This window comes from Chinchilla lanigera, unplaced genomic scaffold (assembly GCF_000276665.1).
Source record: "Chinchilla lanigera isolate Chin_1 unplaced genomic scaffold, ChiLan1.0 scaffold00013, whole genome shotgun sequence".
In the NCBI taxonomy this organism is placed as follows: domain Eukaryota; kingdom Metazoa; phylum Chordata; class Mammalia; order Rodentia; family Chinchillidae; genus Chinchilla; species Chinchilla lanigera.
The window spans coordinates 24,769,449-24,785,897 of record NW_004955414.1 but is presented as its reverse complement, the minus strand read 5'-3'; the positions used below and the strand labels follow the sequence as shown (position 1 = coordinate 24,785,897).

The 16,449-nt window shown below is 46.6% G+C and overlaps 1 protein-coding gene and 1 long non-coding RNA gene across 3 annotated transcripts in view; one reads left to right on the top strand and one right to left on the bottom strand.

Moving 5' to 3' along the window:
* Scube2 (signal peptide, CUB domain, EGF-like 2) overlaps positions 1-16,449 on the top strand; it is a gene marked incomplete at its 5' end in the record, with an annotated part of 67,205 nt that overhangs the window by 32,441 nt on the left and 18,315 nt on the right. The window contains 6 exon segments of the mRNA XM_013511992.1: positions 611-733; positions 1,169-1,282; positions 1,542-1,628; positions 3,320-3,424; positions 5,860-6,015; positions 6,407-6,613. Of these exon segments, the coding sequence (XP_013367446.1) occupies positions 611-733; positions 1,169-1,282; positions 1,542-1,628; positions 3,320-3,424; positions 5,860-6,015; positions 6,407-6,613 (792 nt within the window).
* LOC106148039 overlaps positions 6,009-16,449 on the bottom strand; it is a 17,608-nt gene continuing 7,167 nt past the window's right edge. Inside the window, exons 2-5 of one of the 2 annotated variants that reach the window (XR_001233157.1) lie at positions 12,485-12,587; positions 7,943-8,079; positions 7,501-7,619; positions 6,016-6,093 (exon numbers count right to left, since the gene is read on the bottom strand). This is a non-coding gene — a long non-coding RNA (uncharacterized LOC106148039). Of the gene's footprint in view, positions 6,094-7,500; positions 7,620-7,942; positions 8,080-12,484; positions 12,588-16,449 lie in introns of both variants that reach the window. The other variant, XR_001233158.1, reaches the window with a different exon arrangement.

Below are 16,449 nucleotides of genomic sequence, written 5' to 3'. Positions count from 1 at the left end.
TGCTTGGAGATCAGTGGATGGTGGTGGTGCTTTGCTGTAGATACTGTTGTCTCCCTTCCTTTCAACACATCCTTGGCCTGGCTAAAAAGTACCCTTCCCAGCCCCCCAGGAAATGCCAACAAAAGCCACCCTGAGACAGACATGAATCTAGGTTAAGGTGGAGCCACCTTCCAACCTGGATTCAGTCTCAGGTTGACAGAGATCAGTGCAGACTTCTTCCCCTCTCTGTTTCTTAGCTGTGGGGTCAAGAAGAGAGTCTTCCTTCTGTCTCCCTGCTGTCTGGACCAGAGGATGGTGGAGTTTTAAATTAGAATCCCATGTAGTGTCTCAGTTTGGACATCTGAAAGTAGAGTGTGGTCCCTTCTACTGTCCCTAATGGGGCAGTGGTTTGGTCGAGGATGGAACTCGAGACCTTGCTGGAGAGGCTCCTGACATCAGGGAGTGGGGTGTGTGTGCAGCAGATGCCACACGCATGTTCCAAAGGCAAGGAGCATCGTCCCTTTGGTGACTTCCAACCACGTGACTCCACTGCTGCCTCTTCCTCAGCAGAGGAACAGTGTCAGCCATTCAGTGCTGTGCTGCTGTGACAGGGAAGCGTTTTGTTCCACAGACACCAACGAGTGCAGCGACAACAACGGTGGCTGTCAGCAGGTCTGTGTGAACACAGTGGGTGACTACGAGTGCCAGTGCTATCCGGGCTACAAACTCCACTGGAACAAAAAGGACTGTGTGGGTAAGGGGTGCCCACATTGGCACAGGCTCAGCCAGGGGTGCTCACTGCTGGCCCAGAGGCCTGAGGTTGTGAGGGCTCCATGTCCCACTGTGCCCAGTGCCCCTCACTTCCCACTGAGTTCTCCCCTATCAGCGGCAGCGGCTGGTCTTTACTCAGTCCAAAAACAGGAGATACTTTGCAGGCTCTTTGGCATTTCCTTCTGTGCTTCTGTGTAGGTTGGAACTCGTGTCTGTTTTGCTGGTTGCTTTTCTGCATGAAAAAATAGCATACAATATCGTGGACCACGGTGGGAAATGAGGCCTGGGGTTGTATTCCAGATGGGCATCAGCTCCACCTTCTTTTCTTGAGGCTTTTGGTGCATGTAATGCAGCCATCCTTGTCACACTTGGAAATGTCCTTCTCTTTCTGTAAGTGTCTGTGTTTTGTCCTGTTTAGAAGTGAAGGGGTTCCCGCCCACAAGTGTGTCGCCCCACGTGTCCCTGCTTTGCAGTAAGAGTGGTGGAGACAGGTGCTTCCTAAGATGTCACTCTGGCATCCGCCTCTCTTCAGGTGAGTGGGGCCCAGTCCCTGGGGCAGATCCTCAGGCCAGGGCAGCAGCTTCCTGGCCTGTAGATGTCGGATGCTCTCAGAGGTCTTTCGTGTCCTTGGCCAGGTACTTCCTGACCACTAGAGGCCTGTCCTTGGGGACCCCATAGGCTGGGTGTTTTTCTAGCATCATATGGGGAGTAGGACTGGGGCAATATTAGCTGCTAGCAGGATGGCCTGTAATCTTGCTTACTCATGTTGCAATCCACATTCTGTCTATCAGGACTGCACGAGGCCTACTCTGTCACCTGCGGCTCTTCTTCTCCTCTCAGGAACAAACAGCAAAAATCAAATGACTCTGCTTTTGGGGGTAATTACCAAATCCGTGTGTTCTTCCTGGGCTCAATGGCGTTCATTCATGAGGTGCTGTTTTTGGGTGTTAGCTTATCGGAATGTTTATTGGGTGTTTCTTTTTTTCCTTAATCTCCACGCTGTGAGCATGCGACAGGTTGTTCTTGCTGCACCTAACTTGGTGCCTGAAATCTAACTTGCCCATACAACTGTCACTTACCGAGCGTCCCCTGTGTGCTGTGTTCATTCTGGTGGTCATCATTCTGCGAAGAGGCCCACAGAGCCTTGGAGCCAGGGCACTCAGGGCTCCCAAACTTCTGGCTCCCCAGAGCACCTCAAAGCCCTGCAGGAGACACGCCTGGGGCAGCAGGGATTCTGTCCTGAGAAAGAGACCCATACCTTTTCCAGTTTGTCCAAAGACTCAGAATAAAATCCAGAGTTTTCAGGAGGTCTCCTCCTCCTAGATATTGATCCATTTGTTACTATGCCTTGAGAGCATTTGAATGAAGCTCGTATTGTATCATTTTTGTTTTGAAAGAAGGTCTCACTATGTAGTCCATGCTGGCCTTGAACTCGTAGGGAACTCCTGCCTTAGCCTCCTGAGTGCTGTGATTATAGGCTTGTGTCACCACACCTGGCCCACATGCCATTTTGATGTCTGTATAACATTTATAAGCGAAGCTAGTGACCCAAAGCAAACAGCAAGTGAGCAGTTAAAATATACCAGCTACCTTATTGTGTGTTCGCTGATTTAATCTATACTGCATCCCTCTGGGTCAGTTTTTTTATTATCCTCATTAACCAGGCAACCTTAGGCTCAGAGAGGTGAGCTAACTTACCAGCTGCTCAGATAGGAAATAGAGGAGCCAGGATTTGAACCCAGGCAGTCTAGGTTCAGAGTCTTAAGCACCATCCTTTCCTGCTCTTTTTGCCAGATGTTCAGAGCAGCCAGAAGGTTCATCATGGTCTGTTTCACCAAATTCCTCAGAGATGATTCCTTGGTGATTTGGGCTACTCTAAGAGTAGACAGACAAACAGCTAGCAGTTACTCAGTTCTTTCTTTGTACCAGGCACTGAGCTAAATTTTTTTTTTTATCTTCTTTTGCTTTATCTCATTTAATCCTCAGAACAGCCTGGTAATATAGATGCGTAATTATGCGACATAGATTAAGGAACTTTCTCGAGTTCTCACCACAAGTCAAAGAGCTAGAATTTACATCTAGGTCATAGACTCCAGAGCCTAACATGTGCTTAAGACAGATTCTGGGAGGAGAACAGAATTCTGCACATCAGCTCCTAAAGGCAGGGCCCTTGCTCCCTGCCAGGCCTGGAAATCTAACCACTCCTGGAATGGCAGCTCCCTGCGCCTTGTCCTGCCAGGGCAGGCGTAGGAACGTCTGCTCTTCTCCATCTCCCCGACAGAAATGGCCCACAAGTGACCTCATCTCTTATCTCACTGTGAAGGCTGTTTGAGCCCTCTGTTTGTTGTATTTGAACACTGGATTCATGTCTCCCAGGAGGGAATAAGGATGACTCCTGGCTCCAGGCATCTGCTCTCCGGGCTGATGGGCACTCCACGATCCAACCTTTTCTGGGCTTAGGCTGTGTGACACTGGGGGGTCCCCCCAATGGACAGCTCGCCATCGCCCCCCTGGTTCTTCTCTTCCTTTGCCTCCGAAGGTAACTTCTCTCACTTGTTTCTTTCTGAAGATGTCACCACCATCAGGACAAGTGTAACCTTTAAGCTAAATGAAGGCAAGTGTAGTTTGAAAAAGGCCGAGCTGTTTCCTGAGGGTCTGCGACCAGCACTACCAGGTATGGAATCAGATGGCCGCTGCTTGCCAGCATGTCGGACGCTGGAACTTGCCTGCGTGTCGGGAAGGGGCTGAGCCGAGCTGGAGGTCTGAGGGTGGATGGACAACTGTCCAGCTCACTCAGGAGCACTTCAGAGTCTGCAGGGACTTTGATCCCAGAGGAAGGAGGGCCTGGCTAAGCACCCCTGTGTAGTTCTAGGACTATACTGCAGGGCTTCCTTTAAGAGGGAGTTGCTGAGTTCTGGAGAACCCTGAGTTGACAGGAGTCAATAAGGGCTTGAGATGAATTACCCATCTGTGATCATATTGGGTTAAATGTTCTAGATCTTAATGTTTGCTAGAAACATAAGCCAAAGAAATGAAAAAGAAAAAGAAAACAAAAAACAGGCCAGAGGTTTAGCTCAGTGGTACAACACCTGCCCAGAAAGTGTGAGGTCCTGAATTTGATTCCTGGTACGCCCCACCCCCACCCCCCGCAAAAAAAAAGTTTGGCTCAGATATGATAACGTCGATGAGCAAAGATGTAATACCCAGGATCCCTACTGGGTCTAGTTCTTGGAAGCTGTGATTCCAAGCAAAACAACTACCATCCACGTATAACCAGACTTACTGATATGAGCAGGATGTAGTGCTCCTCTTTCTTCCCTTAGTTCACATTTCCTGTAATGTATTGGAGAACACTGTAGGTGATTAAGCATCAGGATTTATTTATTAGGAGGTTTCCTTCCCAACCTACCCTCAGATAAATCACACAAACATAAAGCTCACTGTTCACTTTTGATACCTATTGGTAACTAACCAAGATCCATTTTGGTTTCTCCATTTGATGGGATTGTATGCTGCTATCAACTGAATTGTATTCAATGAATGTTTGATGACAGAAGAAAATGTACTTATTATACTTGTTAGAGTGTTGTAATACAAAAAGGGACCGTAACATTTTGTACATCTAACACAATCCCAAATGTGCCTGAACAAATGAAGAAAAGAAAAAAGCTCACTGTATCATGAGGAGTGCTTGTATCTAGGTGACAGGATGATGGGTAATTTTAAGTTTTTCTTCTTTTTCCATAGTCTCCACAGTGGGCATTTATATGGCCTGGACTTGACTTTATGGGATTGTACCACTGCCAGTATCTTAGCGGTTTTTGTTTTGTTTTGTTTTGTTTTATTTGAGACAGGGTTGCCCTATGTAGTTCAGGCTGGCCTTGAACTCACTAGGTAGTCCAGGCTGGCCTCAAATTCACAGCAATCCTTCTGCCTCAGCCTCCTGAGTGCTGGGATTGTAGACATGCACCACCATGTCCGGCTTTAATTTCTTAGTTTTGATAAATATGATATTAAAGTCCAATGTTAACATTAAGGGAAACTTGAGTGGAGAATATATATGGGAACTTTCTATGCTATCTTAGCAAGTTTTATAAATCGAAACTCTTAAAAATAAAATGATTTTTAAAAATACAGATAGGAAAATTGAAAAGAAAGAGGCTCATAATGAATGTCTGTTTAGTTTATAATTTGAAGTTAGCTTTTTAAAAATGTAAAATACGTCTTTGAGGGAAGAATATAGAGGAGGATGAATCTGCCTCTTTCCTTCCCATCCCCATGACCTGTTGGTTTGAACATCCTTGTAATGTAAAAGAATACCACGCAGATAATTCTTCAGTTGGATAAAGTCAGATTTTGAAACAGAGACACATTCATTGTGTGGGTATGGAGATCTGCTCTTTGGTTTGGGTTCACAATCATTAGTCAACAGACTTAGGGGAAGCCGCCGGGGCAGGGGAGACAGCCAAAGTCGGAAATGGGGATGTACAAAGCCCTCCTTACGTGAAACTTCCACCATCATTGTCAATGCCGGTCAGGATACTGTTTGGTTCTGCTGATTCTTTGTGCCACGTATTGTTCGTGGTGATGTGAAAAAGAGACATCACTGTGGATGAGCTTTCCAGCTCGCCCTCTGGGCTGGAATCACGCCAAAATTAGTTTGCCTGAAAACAGGAATTGGTTTCTTTTCTGCCGCTGAGCTCATCCCCTTTGTAAAGACCTCGGCCCCTGCTCAGGCCATCAGAGTCCAGCTGTGAGGAAACCAGCTGTGAGAAGGAATGGGAGCGCACCTTAGCAAGGAAGGAATGCACAAAGGCCCCTTGGTGCCTCCTCCCGCCTGCGTGGCTGGTCAGTCAGAAACAGCAGCATTTATCCGTGACAAGAATTTTCAAGAGCTAGACTGTAAAGTTATATAGGAGGCAGTACTGGCACTTCAAAATGAAAATGTCCTCCAGCTCCTAGCTGGGGGCTTGCAACGTCTTAGCATGTGGAGTTAATCACACAGTCCCTGGAGAGTTGTTTTAATGAAATGTTTACTGAGCTCTAGCGAACGTCCAAATGAGTGCTTTGCTAGGACTTGGCTTCCGATAATTTTGTTTCTTCATACAGAGAAGCACAGCTCAGTAAAAGAGAGCTTCCGCTACGCAAACCTTACATGCAGTTCCGGCAAGCAAGTCCCGGGAGCCCCTGGCCGACCAAGCGCCCCCAAGGAAATGTTTCTCACTGTTGAGTTTGAGCGTGAAACTTACCAAAAGGAGGTGACAGGTTGGTCTGAAAGCCACTATGGCGCCAGGCTTCTCACAGCTTGCTTTTTCTTTCTTTGCCTTTCACTTTTCATCATTCCTGGGAGGAAAAATAGTGCAAACACTGAAGTATCTCCTGTTTTATTTTCATCCCCAAACTACACGAAATTGGTTGAGAACCTGACCTGATGATTTTCTCTGCTTCATGAAAACTCAAAGCTACCGTTTTGGTCAACAAATTTCTTTCGGAATTGAACAAATGCTGCCCAGCTTGCTAGGCGCCCACCTCCAGGTGTCTCCCCTTCCGATCCACTGGGATCTCGGGGTGCTGGTGGGCCCTACAGTTAGTGTGGATACCCCCGCTCCCCGTGGCCTGACCTCCTCCCGAGCTGCTGTCCCTCTTGTTTCTGCAGCTTCTTGTGACCTGAGCTGCATCGCAAAGCGCACGGAGAAGCGGCTGCGGAAGGCGCTCCGCACGCTCAGGAAGGCCGCGCACAGGGAGCAGTTTCACCTCCAGCTCTCAGGCATGGACCTCGATGTGGCTAAAAAGTCTCCCAGAGCATCCGAGCGGCGGACCGAGTCCTGTGGAGTGGGCCAGGGCCATGTAGAAAACCAGTGTGGTGAGTAGCCCACAACATTCCTGCTAAGGGCACTGCCTTGAGCTCCGGGTAACTAAGGGTAGCCAGCAGCAAGTCTGGGCGGTCCTTCCTTTTCCAGAGAACTGTCTGGATGGCCTTTGTCTGCTGGTAACTACTGTCCTGGTGGCTGTCCTGCTTACAAGACTGGGAGCTCCCAGGGGCTGACTAAGCGAAATTCACCTCTTTCCCCAGTTCCTGGCTTATGGTGGGGCCTGAAGTCCATGTTTGTTGAGTTGAGGGACGGAGAGGAAAAGGCCGGATTGGGGAGAAGAGGAATCGGAGCCCTTTAGGGACCTGAGGGTTGGTTGTCTTCAGAGCAGCATCCCTGAGCCACAGCAGGCCAGGGTATGAGGAGCCCCAAGCCTTCTCCACACTGTTATCGCATTAGTTCTTGTAATCATGTCCTTCTTTTGACCACTGGCGGCAGTGAACAAACTCCTGTCACAGTTTTGTGCAGAGGAAAGCTGGGGGCCACTCAGTTGCCTAGTGAGATTCCTGAGCTTCAGCCCTAGCCCCCTAGGCTTCCACAAAATGTCGTGGGTCTGGGTGCATGCGTGCACGGTGTGCATGCGTGTTTCAGAATTAACCGTGAGATCCAGCACTCTAGCAATATCGGTTCTAGTCCTCTGATACATCTGGCAAGAGGTTCGGGCACAAGAGGTTTCAGAGTGGTCAGTTTTGAGACCTGTTTGTCTTGAGAGACAGTTCAGGGCAATTATGGGAGACACTACCTGAAAAGCATCAGATGGGGAAAATCAGGGTCTCATTTTTTGGTAGTAATGGTGATTTATTGAGTCCTCTATCTGTTAAAAAGTACAACACTGAGCCCTGAGTATGCATTATCTCATTTAATCCCAAAGGTAACCTACCAGGTAAGGGTGATTATTTCCACTTAAGAATGAAGCTCAGAGAGATGTTTTCTTGTTAAGATCTCATCGATAGAGCTAGGCATGGTGGTGCAAGCTTATAATCCCAGCTTTCTGAGAGGCTGAGGCAGAAGGAAAACAAGTCTAAGCCCAGGCTGGGCAATGTAGTGAAACTCTGGCTAAAGAAAAAAAGTTGAAAAGGCAGTGGCTAGAGCTCACTGTGAAGGCCCTGGTTCAGTACTCAGTTCCCCACCCCTGCCCCCAATAAAACCCTCACTGGTGGTCTAATTCCAAAATCTGTGCTCTTGCCCCAAGTAAGAGGAATTCAATAACCAGATCCTTCAGTAGACGTCATTTCTGAAGTGTGAGAAGAATCACAAAGCCTCAGAAATGAAGGTTAGGTAAGGAGTAACAAGTCAGCATTTCTGAATAAGCAAAACCAAACCTAGCTTTGTCCTGGAGAACTGTCAGCAGCACTGCCACAACTTGAATCTGTCGCTTTGCCATAACTTAGTGATAATCAAGTGCAACTGTCCACAAGGGGCTGGTTCCTAGATAATTTTGACGTTCATTCCAGCTGACCTTAAAAAGAAAGAAGAAGAAAAGCAAAAACCCAGCTGGTTGGTTGGTTCTCACTCAAAATTCTGAGTCCAGCTTCCATACCAAAAGAGTGGTGAGAGCTGCCCGTGGCTGCCCTGCTTTTCAGGGGAGTTGAAGGAACTCCCAGGAAAGGCAGGCTGGTTCTCCTGAACTCTCAGAGCTGAACTGCATCCCTCCCTCCATTTGCTGTGGTGTTGGGGTGAGGCCTTGTGGGATCACCAGAGAGTCTTTGTGGCTAGTTAAGAATACAGGAAAACCTGGTGTCAAAGCCCATGAACCGGCTCCCAGCAGAATATTACTAATGATGCCTTGGGTGTGCTTCTGGGAAATCAAGGCCCAGGGAGAAGAGGAGGGTCACTTGACAGAGGCCTAGTGACCATGACAGAAGGACACTCATTGGAGGGCTTTGTCCCTATGGTGCTGTGTGACTGTGTCCCTTGAATACCTCTCATGCTAAATAATTCAGTTGGATTTGTTTCTAAGAGAGAGAATGCGTCTTCCCTCTAACACTAAATGAATTTTGTAGCCCACATGGGACTGTATCAGGTCTACCCTGTCTGACAGCAATGTTTGACTTTACTGTGTAGAGAAAATAACATAAGGAATTAGTGACATTCCTTCTTTCTGCCGGAGGGAGGAAGTAGATTCAGAGAAGGGTTGGATGTGTTAATTAGAAGGGAATTTTAGCTAGCAGGCGCATGGCATAGTGTGTATGAGAATATGTGTGTATGTTTGCATGTGTTACATTCCTGGTCTATTTGAGAGTGTTAGAGCTTCACAAAGATCAGAATTGCTGGTATTTTCTGAATTGTGTATGGTATATACAGTAAAGAGAAGTTTACGGTAGAGAAGTCTTAGTTCTTTTTTGAAATTATTTTCTGTGTCTGCAGAAAGGAGCCTATATTAATCTAGTTTTTGTTACTGTTATGAAATACCTAAGGGGGGATAGCTTTATAAACAAAAGAGGTTTATTTTGGTTCATGGTTCTGGAGGTCCAAGGTCAAGGGGGCACATCTAGTGATGGTCTTCTTGGTGGCAGAGTCTCGAGGAGGCATGGGGCATCATATGGTGAGAGACAGGGCACAAGCATATGTGTCTTCTGATCCCCCACACACACACTTGTTTTTTTATGAGATGAGGTTTCACTGTGCTTTTCAGGCTGGTCTTGACCTCATGGGTTCAAGTGATCCTCCTGCCTCAGCATCCTAAGTAGCTGGCACTACTCTCTCCCTCTTATAAAGCCACCAGGATTCAATCGTGGGGCCTCTACCCTGATAGCCTTGTCTCATCCAAATCATCTCTCACAGGCCCCACCTCTAACCTCTTAGTTGTTCCAACTTTTCACCTTCTTAATACCTCACAGTGACTCTCACCACAGCCCTTGGGGAACACACTTAGGCCATAGCCAAACCATTGTAAAGCCTCAGAAAAGTGTTATGAATGATCTGGGAGGGGAAATACAGCCATTATGTTTTTTTTTGGTTTTTCTCCGGTACCGGGAACCGAACTCACGACCTTGCACTTGCCAGGCAGGCGCTTTTGCCGCTGAGCTAAATCCCCAGCCCCTCAGCCATTATGTTTATCTTTTAAAATACTTTAATTTCGCCAGGCAAGATGGTATGGTACACACTTATAATCTCAGCATTCTGGAAGGCCGAGGCAGAAGGATCCTGAGTTTGACCCCAGCCTGGGCAACTCAGTGAAATGCAATCTCAAAATAAAAAAAAAATTAAAAAAAAAAAAATAAATAAAATAAAATACTTTAATTTCATTTTTAATTACAAAAATGGTCCATGTTCCCAGTGGTACAGAAAGGTATAAAGTAAAGGTGAGAATTCTCCTCACAGGGCCCCAACCCCACTTCCCAGTAGTAACAGCTATTAAAATTTGTTGAGTATTTTTCACATCTGTTTCTGTGCATCTGTAAAAATGAAATGTTATTTATTTCTCCAGTAAACATTTATTAAGCTCCTACTGTGTGCCAGGTACCATTCTGGGTGCCAGGAATCCAGCAATATAATACAAGCAAAAATCTCAGCCCTCCTGGAGTTTATAATTCCAAGGGAGGAGCTAGGCAGCTAACCCATAAACAAGGGCATCCATCATGTAGCAGATGGCGGCAGATGGTCAGGGGAGTAGAATAGAAAGTCCCCGGGCAAGGTAAGGGGTGAGGAGGAGCCCATTCCCTCAGAACACGGGCTGTGATGAGAGAGGGCCTCATTGCAGTGTCATTTGGTCAGAGATGCAAAGGTCAGGAGCAAGCAAGCTATGGGGATGTGCGGGGAAGAGAGTTCCTGGCAAAGGGAACAAGCTGCAAATGAAACACCCAGAGGTACTGGAAGGAAGCCCGGGGTGATGAGAGCAGAGGCAGCGATGCAGAGCGATGACGGAAGAAGCCCAGATAGCCCAGGAGCCGGAAATTGGTGCAGACTCTGACTTTGCATCCGAATGAGAAAGGGTGAGAGTGAGGGCTTTGCACAGAGAAGAAAGAGTTTTCTGCCTTATGTCGGCAAAGAGCATCTTTTGCTGCTGTGATGCAAATAGGTTTACGTGCGAACAAACACATTTTTAAAACTATAGCAATGCAAGTTGAAAACTGCTGTGTAGTGTTCTTCACTGCAGAGAACATCATAGATATCTTTCCATACTAACAGGAGAGCTACTTCATTTCTTTTCACTTTCTAATCTATATTTGTTTGAAGACACCACTTATTAGCCTTATCCCTTCAATAACATTGAAGTTATTCCTCATTTTTGGATTAAAACAGTGAGTATCCCTCTTAGTGTACCTCTCCATACTCCTGAAGGAGAGACTTGCGGTAGTATAATTGCCGGGTCAAAGAATATGAGTATTTAAACACAGATGCTGCCAGGATGGATGCTGCCAGATTGCCCTCCCAGAAAAGTACCAGTGCATACTCCCTGCAGCATTGCATTGCATCCATATCCTTACTAACATGAGTTGTTTATCATTGATCTTTTTAATTTTTGCAAGGCTCATCAGCCAAAAAGATTATGTTAAGTTGTTTATCTTTGATTATTAGTAAGAGTGAGCATGCTGTCTTAGGTCTATAGTCCTTTGGATTTCTCCTGAGAACATCCATAGTCTTCGCCTGTTTTTCTATTGAACTGTTTTGTTTTGTTTTTAATAGTGAGACTGTGTCTTGCTAAATTGCCCAGGGTGGCCTTAAACTTAAAGTCTCCTGCCTCAGCCTCTCAAGTAGCTAGTATTACAGATGTGCACCACCATCCCCAGCTTTCCAATATCTTTTTTTTTAAGAAATAAAATTTTAAGTCCCAAGTTGTACTAAAGAAAATAATAACTTCCGGTCAAATTAAAGACTTTCCTATTCTCATCTGTACATAGTAAAGTCTTATTAATTTGGCATTTGGGGATTTGGGAGACAGTCTGCTCTGCAAATGACCTTTATACCATCTGTGATCAATTTTAGCCAGAAAAAACTCATATTCGATATGGCAAAAAACTCATATTCGACAAGGAACAAATTCATTAAGCACATAGTACTTCATGAAGTCCTTCGTGTCTAAAGAAATATTAAGTATGATGTAGATTTCAGGTTTATTGGACTTTCATAATATCCAGATAAAGGATAAGTTATTTAAGAAACATACTTGATATTATATCTTTTTATATTCAACTATTCTTAAAACTTGCTAAGATGTTTTAAAGGTACAATCCAGGAACTAGGAAACTGAGAAGTATTTTAGTGCCTGGGTTCCTGAGAGACTAAGAAAGCTTAGTTCAGTTTTTAACAACATCAGATTTCCTCGGCAGCTGCTGAGGAAAATTAATTCAACCAGTGTTTATCGAGGTAGCACTATGTCCACTCCATGTGCTTGGGATGAGGCCATGAAAACATAATGAGCAAAGGCCTGTTCTCTGTCACATTCTAACAGAGGGAGGTGGAAATTAAAAAGAAAGGCGATAGTTCCAGAAGTTTATGTACTACAGAGATAATAAAACCAAGAGGACTGGAGGCGTGGGAGGGTGCTCTTGGGAAGGGGGTCAGGGATGAGCCAGCTGCAGAGCTCAGATGGGGGTGAGGCCAGCAAATGCCAAAGACCTGTGGCAGGAATGAGCTGGGCATTTTATTCTTAGTCTTTCAAAATTGAGAAATTACTTGAAATCAAACAGGAATTTTCTGTTTAAGGGAAAGGTACAGTATTAGTAATATAGACCAATACTAGACCATAAATCCAATATAAGACCATAAATCTACATAGGCTGAGTAGGAAATTCTTTTAATTAGAAAGATTTTAAAACCTAACTAGTTGAGCTCACTGCAGTGAGCAATGCAAAAACACTGGCATTTATTGAGCACTTAGAATGTGTTCAGCGCTGTGCTAAGCACTTGACAGATCTTACCTCATTCCGTCCTCCTCACAAGTCTGTGTTCCATCAGGTCCTCTTCACAGATAAGGAGACAAAGGGATGGGAGGTACACAGTTTTCCCAGTGTTACCCAGCACCTAAGTAGCAGGGGCAGGATTCAAATCCAGATTGCATTCAACAGCCTGAGTCCCAAACTCTCCCGGTCTGAACACCCTGCCCCACCCTGAGTACAGCCTGGGCCCTAGGTCGTCACCCTCCTGCACCCAGATGGAGCCTCCCACGGGCCAGCTCTGTGGTGAGTGCTAAGGGGCCCTGGATAAATAAGACACCATCCCTCTGGCTGCACTTAGCCTTTACAGGGAAGGGTCAGAAAACTCAAAAGAAAGAAGCCAATGCCAAGGTAGGAGGGAGACACAGACCATGCATAAGAGGGAGGACCGTGCAGGAGGAGGCGCACCTGGGGAGAGAGGGAGCCAGCTGTACCCAGAGGATCACTGATGCACCGGTGCCGCCCCGCTGCCTGGATGCCAGGGGGAGGGGGTGGGAACGAGGTCATGGCCAAGTCACAGGAGACCTTGCATAGGAGCCTGCTATGAAGCGTCCACTTTGTCCTCAGGTGACACAGTACCATTACAACATCTAATCAAGCAGCGTCCAGGTCAGACATGTAGTGTGGAAAGATCTTCCAAGCAGCATTGCCGGGAGCAGGACTGACGGCAAAAAGCCTTATGGGGGCACTTTTGAGTTACAACTTAAGAGCTATGGAGACCATGAAGGCAGCAGGTGGAGCAGGGGAAAGGCTGCGGGTTACACCCTGGGGAGGGAGGATGCACGGCGCTTGGTGATCGCGTAGAGCAGAGCGCAGAGAGGAAAGGCTGCAGTGAGCTCAGAGGTCTCTGAGTTGGCCTCTCTGCTGCTTCTTGCTTCCCATATGGCTCTCGTCTCCCCCAGCCCTGTTTCCCTTCCGGGAGGCACTGAGAAAACCAATGGGTTGGTTGAATAGTTAGATGAATGTGATCACTGGGGAAGAAATAATCAGAAGAGATTTATAGGAGAAGCAGGGGAAAAAAAAGAAACAAGCTCGCAAGAGGACACGAGAAAGAAACCTCAGATACAGAAGAGGAGGCTCCAGACTAAATTCGGGGGCCAAAGCACTGGGAGAGGCGTCAAGGGGGGTTTTGAGCCAACAGATGAAAGAATCAGAGAAACAATAGAAAGGAGACTCTGGAAAGGGCAGAGGAGGAAGAACAGCAAGCGGGAGGATGAGTGGGAGGTTAGTGCAATGATCCAGACCACAGATGGTGAGAAGGCAGAGGACACGGGTGCAGGGATGGGCGAGAGGGACACAGCCGTGGGGTGCTGCAGCTGCATGGTGGACAGGGGAGGGAAGAAGTGAGGGAGGATTGTGGGTTGGAACCTTGGGGGCACGGAGAGTCCAAACACCATCGGTAGACAGAGTAAAGCCAAGCCTGGTGTGGTGGCGCATGCCCGTAATCCCATCATTCTGGAAGGCTGAGGCAGGAGGATCACAAGTCCAAGCCCAGTCTGTGCAACTTAGCAAGACTTTAAAAAATATTTTTCAAAAGGCCTCGAATATTGCTCAGTATGATGGCCCCTGGATTCCATCCCCAGTACCTCAAAATAGTGAGTGTAAGGCCAGAGACAGGAAAGAGAAGAGAAGTGCTCCCCTTGCACAAGCTGAATTTGAGTTGCAGCAAGATTTCCGGGCAGAGGTGTGCACAGGCACTGGGGCGTCTAGGAAAACAGCTTTCCCTCTCCCTGTCCAGGCCATTGCTCCTGCCTTGCGTCGGCACACACACGCTCTGAGGTGCCCTTGTTAAAATGGCTGGGTGGCCCAGGCTCCTAAGGCCAACTCTTCTCATTTCCTTCCAGCACCTTAAGGGTGCTGCTCCTGCTGTTGGACCTACACTGCTCGCCTCGTCACTATTACGTCGTTTCCAAGAGCACCTGAACTGATCTCCCATCTCAGAAGCCAGACTCTCCATTGACCCCATCGTGCCTGCCAGATACTGCCTCACTTCTTTGTCCTCTTGTAGCGTAAAACTCCTTGAAAGAGTGACACTGTGTTTCCACACCTCCCATTTTCTCCTCAGTCTGGTTTTCACGCCAGCCTCCCCACTGGAACTGCTTTGAACAGATTCTGAATGACCGCCATGTTGTAAATCCCTTCCAGTCCTCTCTCCTCACTGACACGGGCGCTCCGCTCCTGCCCTGGACTCACGCTCCTCTCGCGGTGTCAGACACTGCACAGCGCCGGCTCTCCCTTCCACGGTGAATGCTGGCCCCTCTCCCACTTTCTGATCTCCCAGGGCTCAGTCCTTCGCCCTCCTCTCCATGCTCTTCTAGGCGACCTCCGCCAGTGCCACAGTTCTAAGTACTACCGCATGCTGGTGACTCCCAAAATGCCCTCTAAGCTCATTTCTATGTATGTATTTATTTTAAATTAGCACAGGTTTGCAGTACATAATGATTCCATTTGTTGTGGGAAGTTGGTATGTATACATAACACATCTTTTTATCCCCTTCCCCTCCTTCCCTTCCTCCTCTGTTCCCCTGTGTCTTGGTCATTTCTCATTTGCTAAAGTTCTATCTCCCTGTTTCCTATTTTATTTTACTCTTTATTTATACTTACGTTTCTCATATAAGAGAAACCATGCCATATTTAAGCTTGTGCGTCTGATTTATTTCACTCAACAGTATGGTCTCAAGGTGCATCCATTTTCCTACAAATGACTCGAATTTATCTTTCTTTATAGCAGAGTAGTACTCCATTGTATGTAAATACCACATTCTTCTTTATCCATTCATCTGCTGATGGGCCTAGAGGCCGCTTCCAAAATTGAGCTATTTTGAGTTGTGCTGCTATAAACATGGGCATGCGTGTATCGCTGTAATATGATGTCTTTAACTCTTCTGGGAAGATAACTAGAAAGGGAATAACTGAGTTGAATGGAATTTCTATTTTTAGTTTTTTGAGGACTCTCCATACTGATTTCCATAGTGATTATACTAGTTCCAGCTCATTGCTATTTTGAGTTACAAACTCTACTAGAGAGATGTTGAACATTTCTCTCTCACAAAGTAAACATGTTTGAATTTATAAATATTTACTTATTTATAAAGTACACTGTCATAAGATTGGCTGGTTATTGTGTACAGCACATAACAGGGCTAGAACAAGACAAAGATCGATTGAAAAGTAACTGGCTAGGGTCTTAAGGTGCACACTTTACAGTTTGACAAGTTTCATGTTAATAGTGGTCATAAATTCACCCTCCAGATGGGCTTTTTGTTCACTGTGGCTGCTTTGAGGGAACTCTGGTCAGACCTGAGTGAGTGGTTCCCAGTTCTAGCTCATGATGTGCTTTGACAAGAGCTAGTACCGGGGGTAGAAGACACATCCAAACCGGCACTTTCCTGTCAAGCACATGCGCTTACACCACCAGCACAACCTTCAGGGCTGCAGTTCTTTACAGGACTCGCCTGAAGCTGCTTCCCATTACTTCGTGATGGTCACTTAGGCCGACAGTAGATAATGTAGTTAGTACGTCTATTTAATAGGCTTTGTTTAACTATAATTCCTCTCGGTACACTGAAAGAAAGCCCATCAGCCAGTCTCTCTGCACACCCCGGGCTGTGGGCTGCCTGTCTTCTCCTTTCTCAGAGCCCTTCCACCTCACATGTGTCCTGTGACTCCTGGGGAGGCGGGCTGAATCCTGCACCATAGACTTAATCAGTGGGGATTTGTTTCTTACAGTTTTTTGTGTGTCTTTTTGAGACAGGGTCTCGCTATGCAGTTCAGGCTGGCTGTGAGCTCACTTTGTAGCCCAGGCTGGTCTCGAACTCACACCGATTCTCCTGCCTCAACCTCCCAAGTGCTGGGATATAGGCATGTGCCACCACACCTGGCCTTGTTTCTTATAGTTTTCAAAAAGAAATATACATAGACCCAAGAGTGTGTTGCCCATCCCCAGTGGA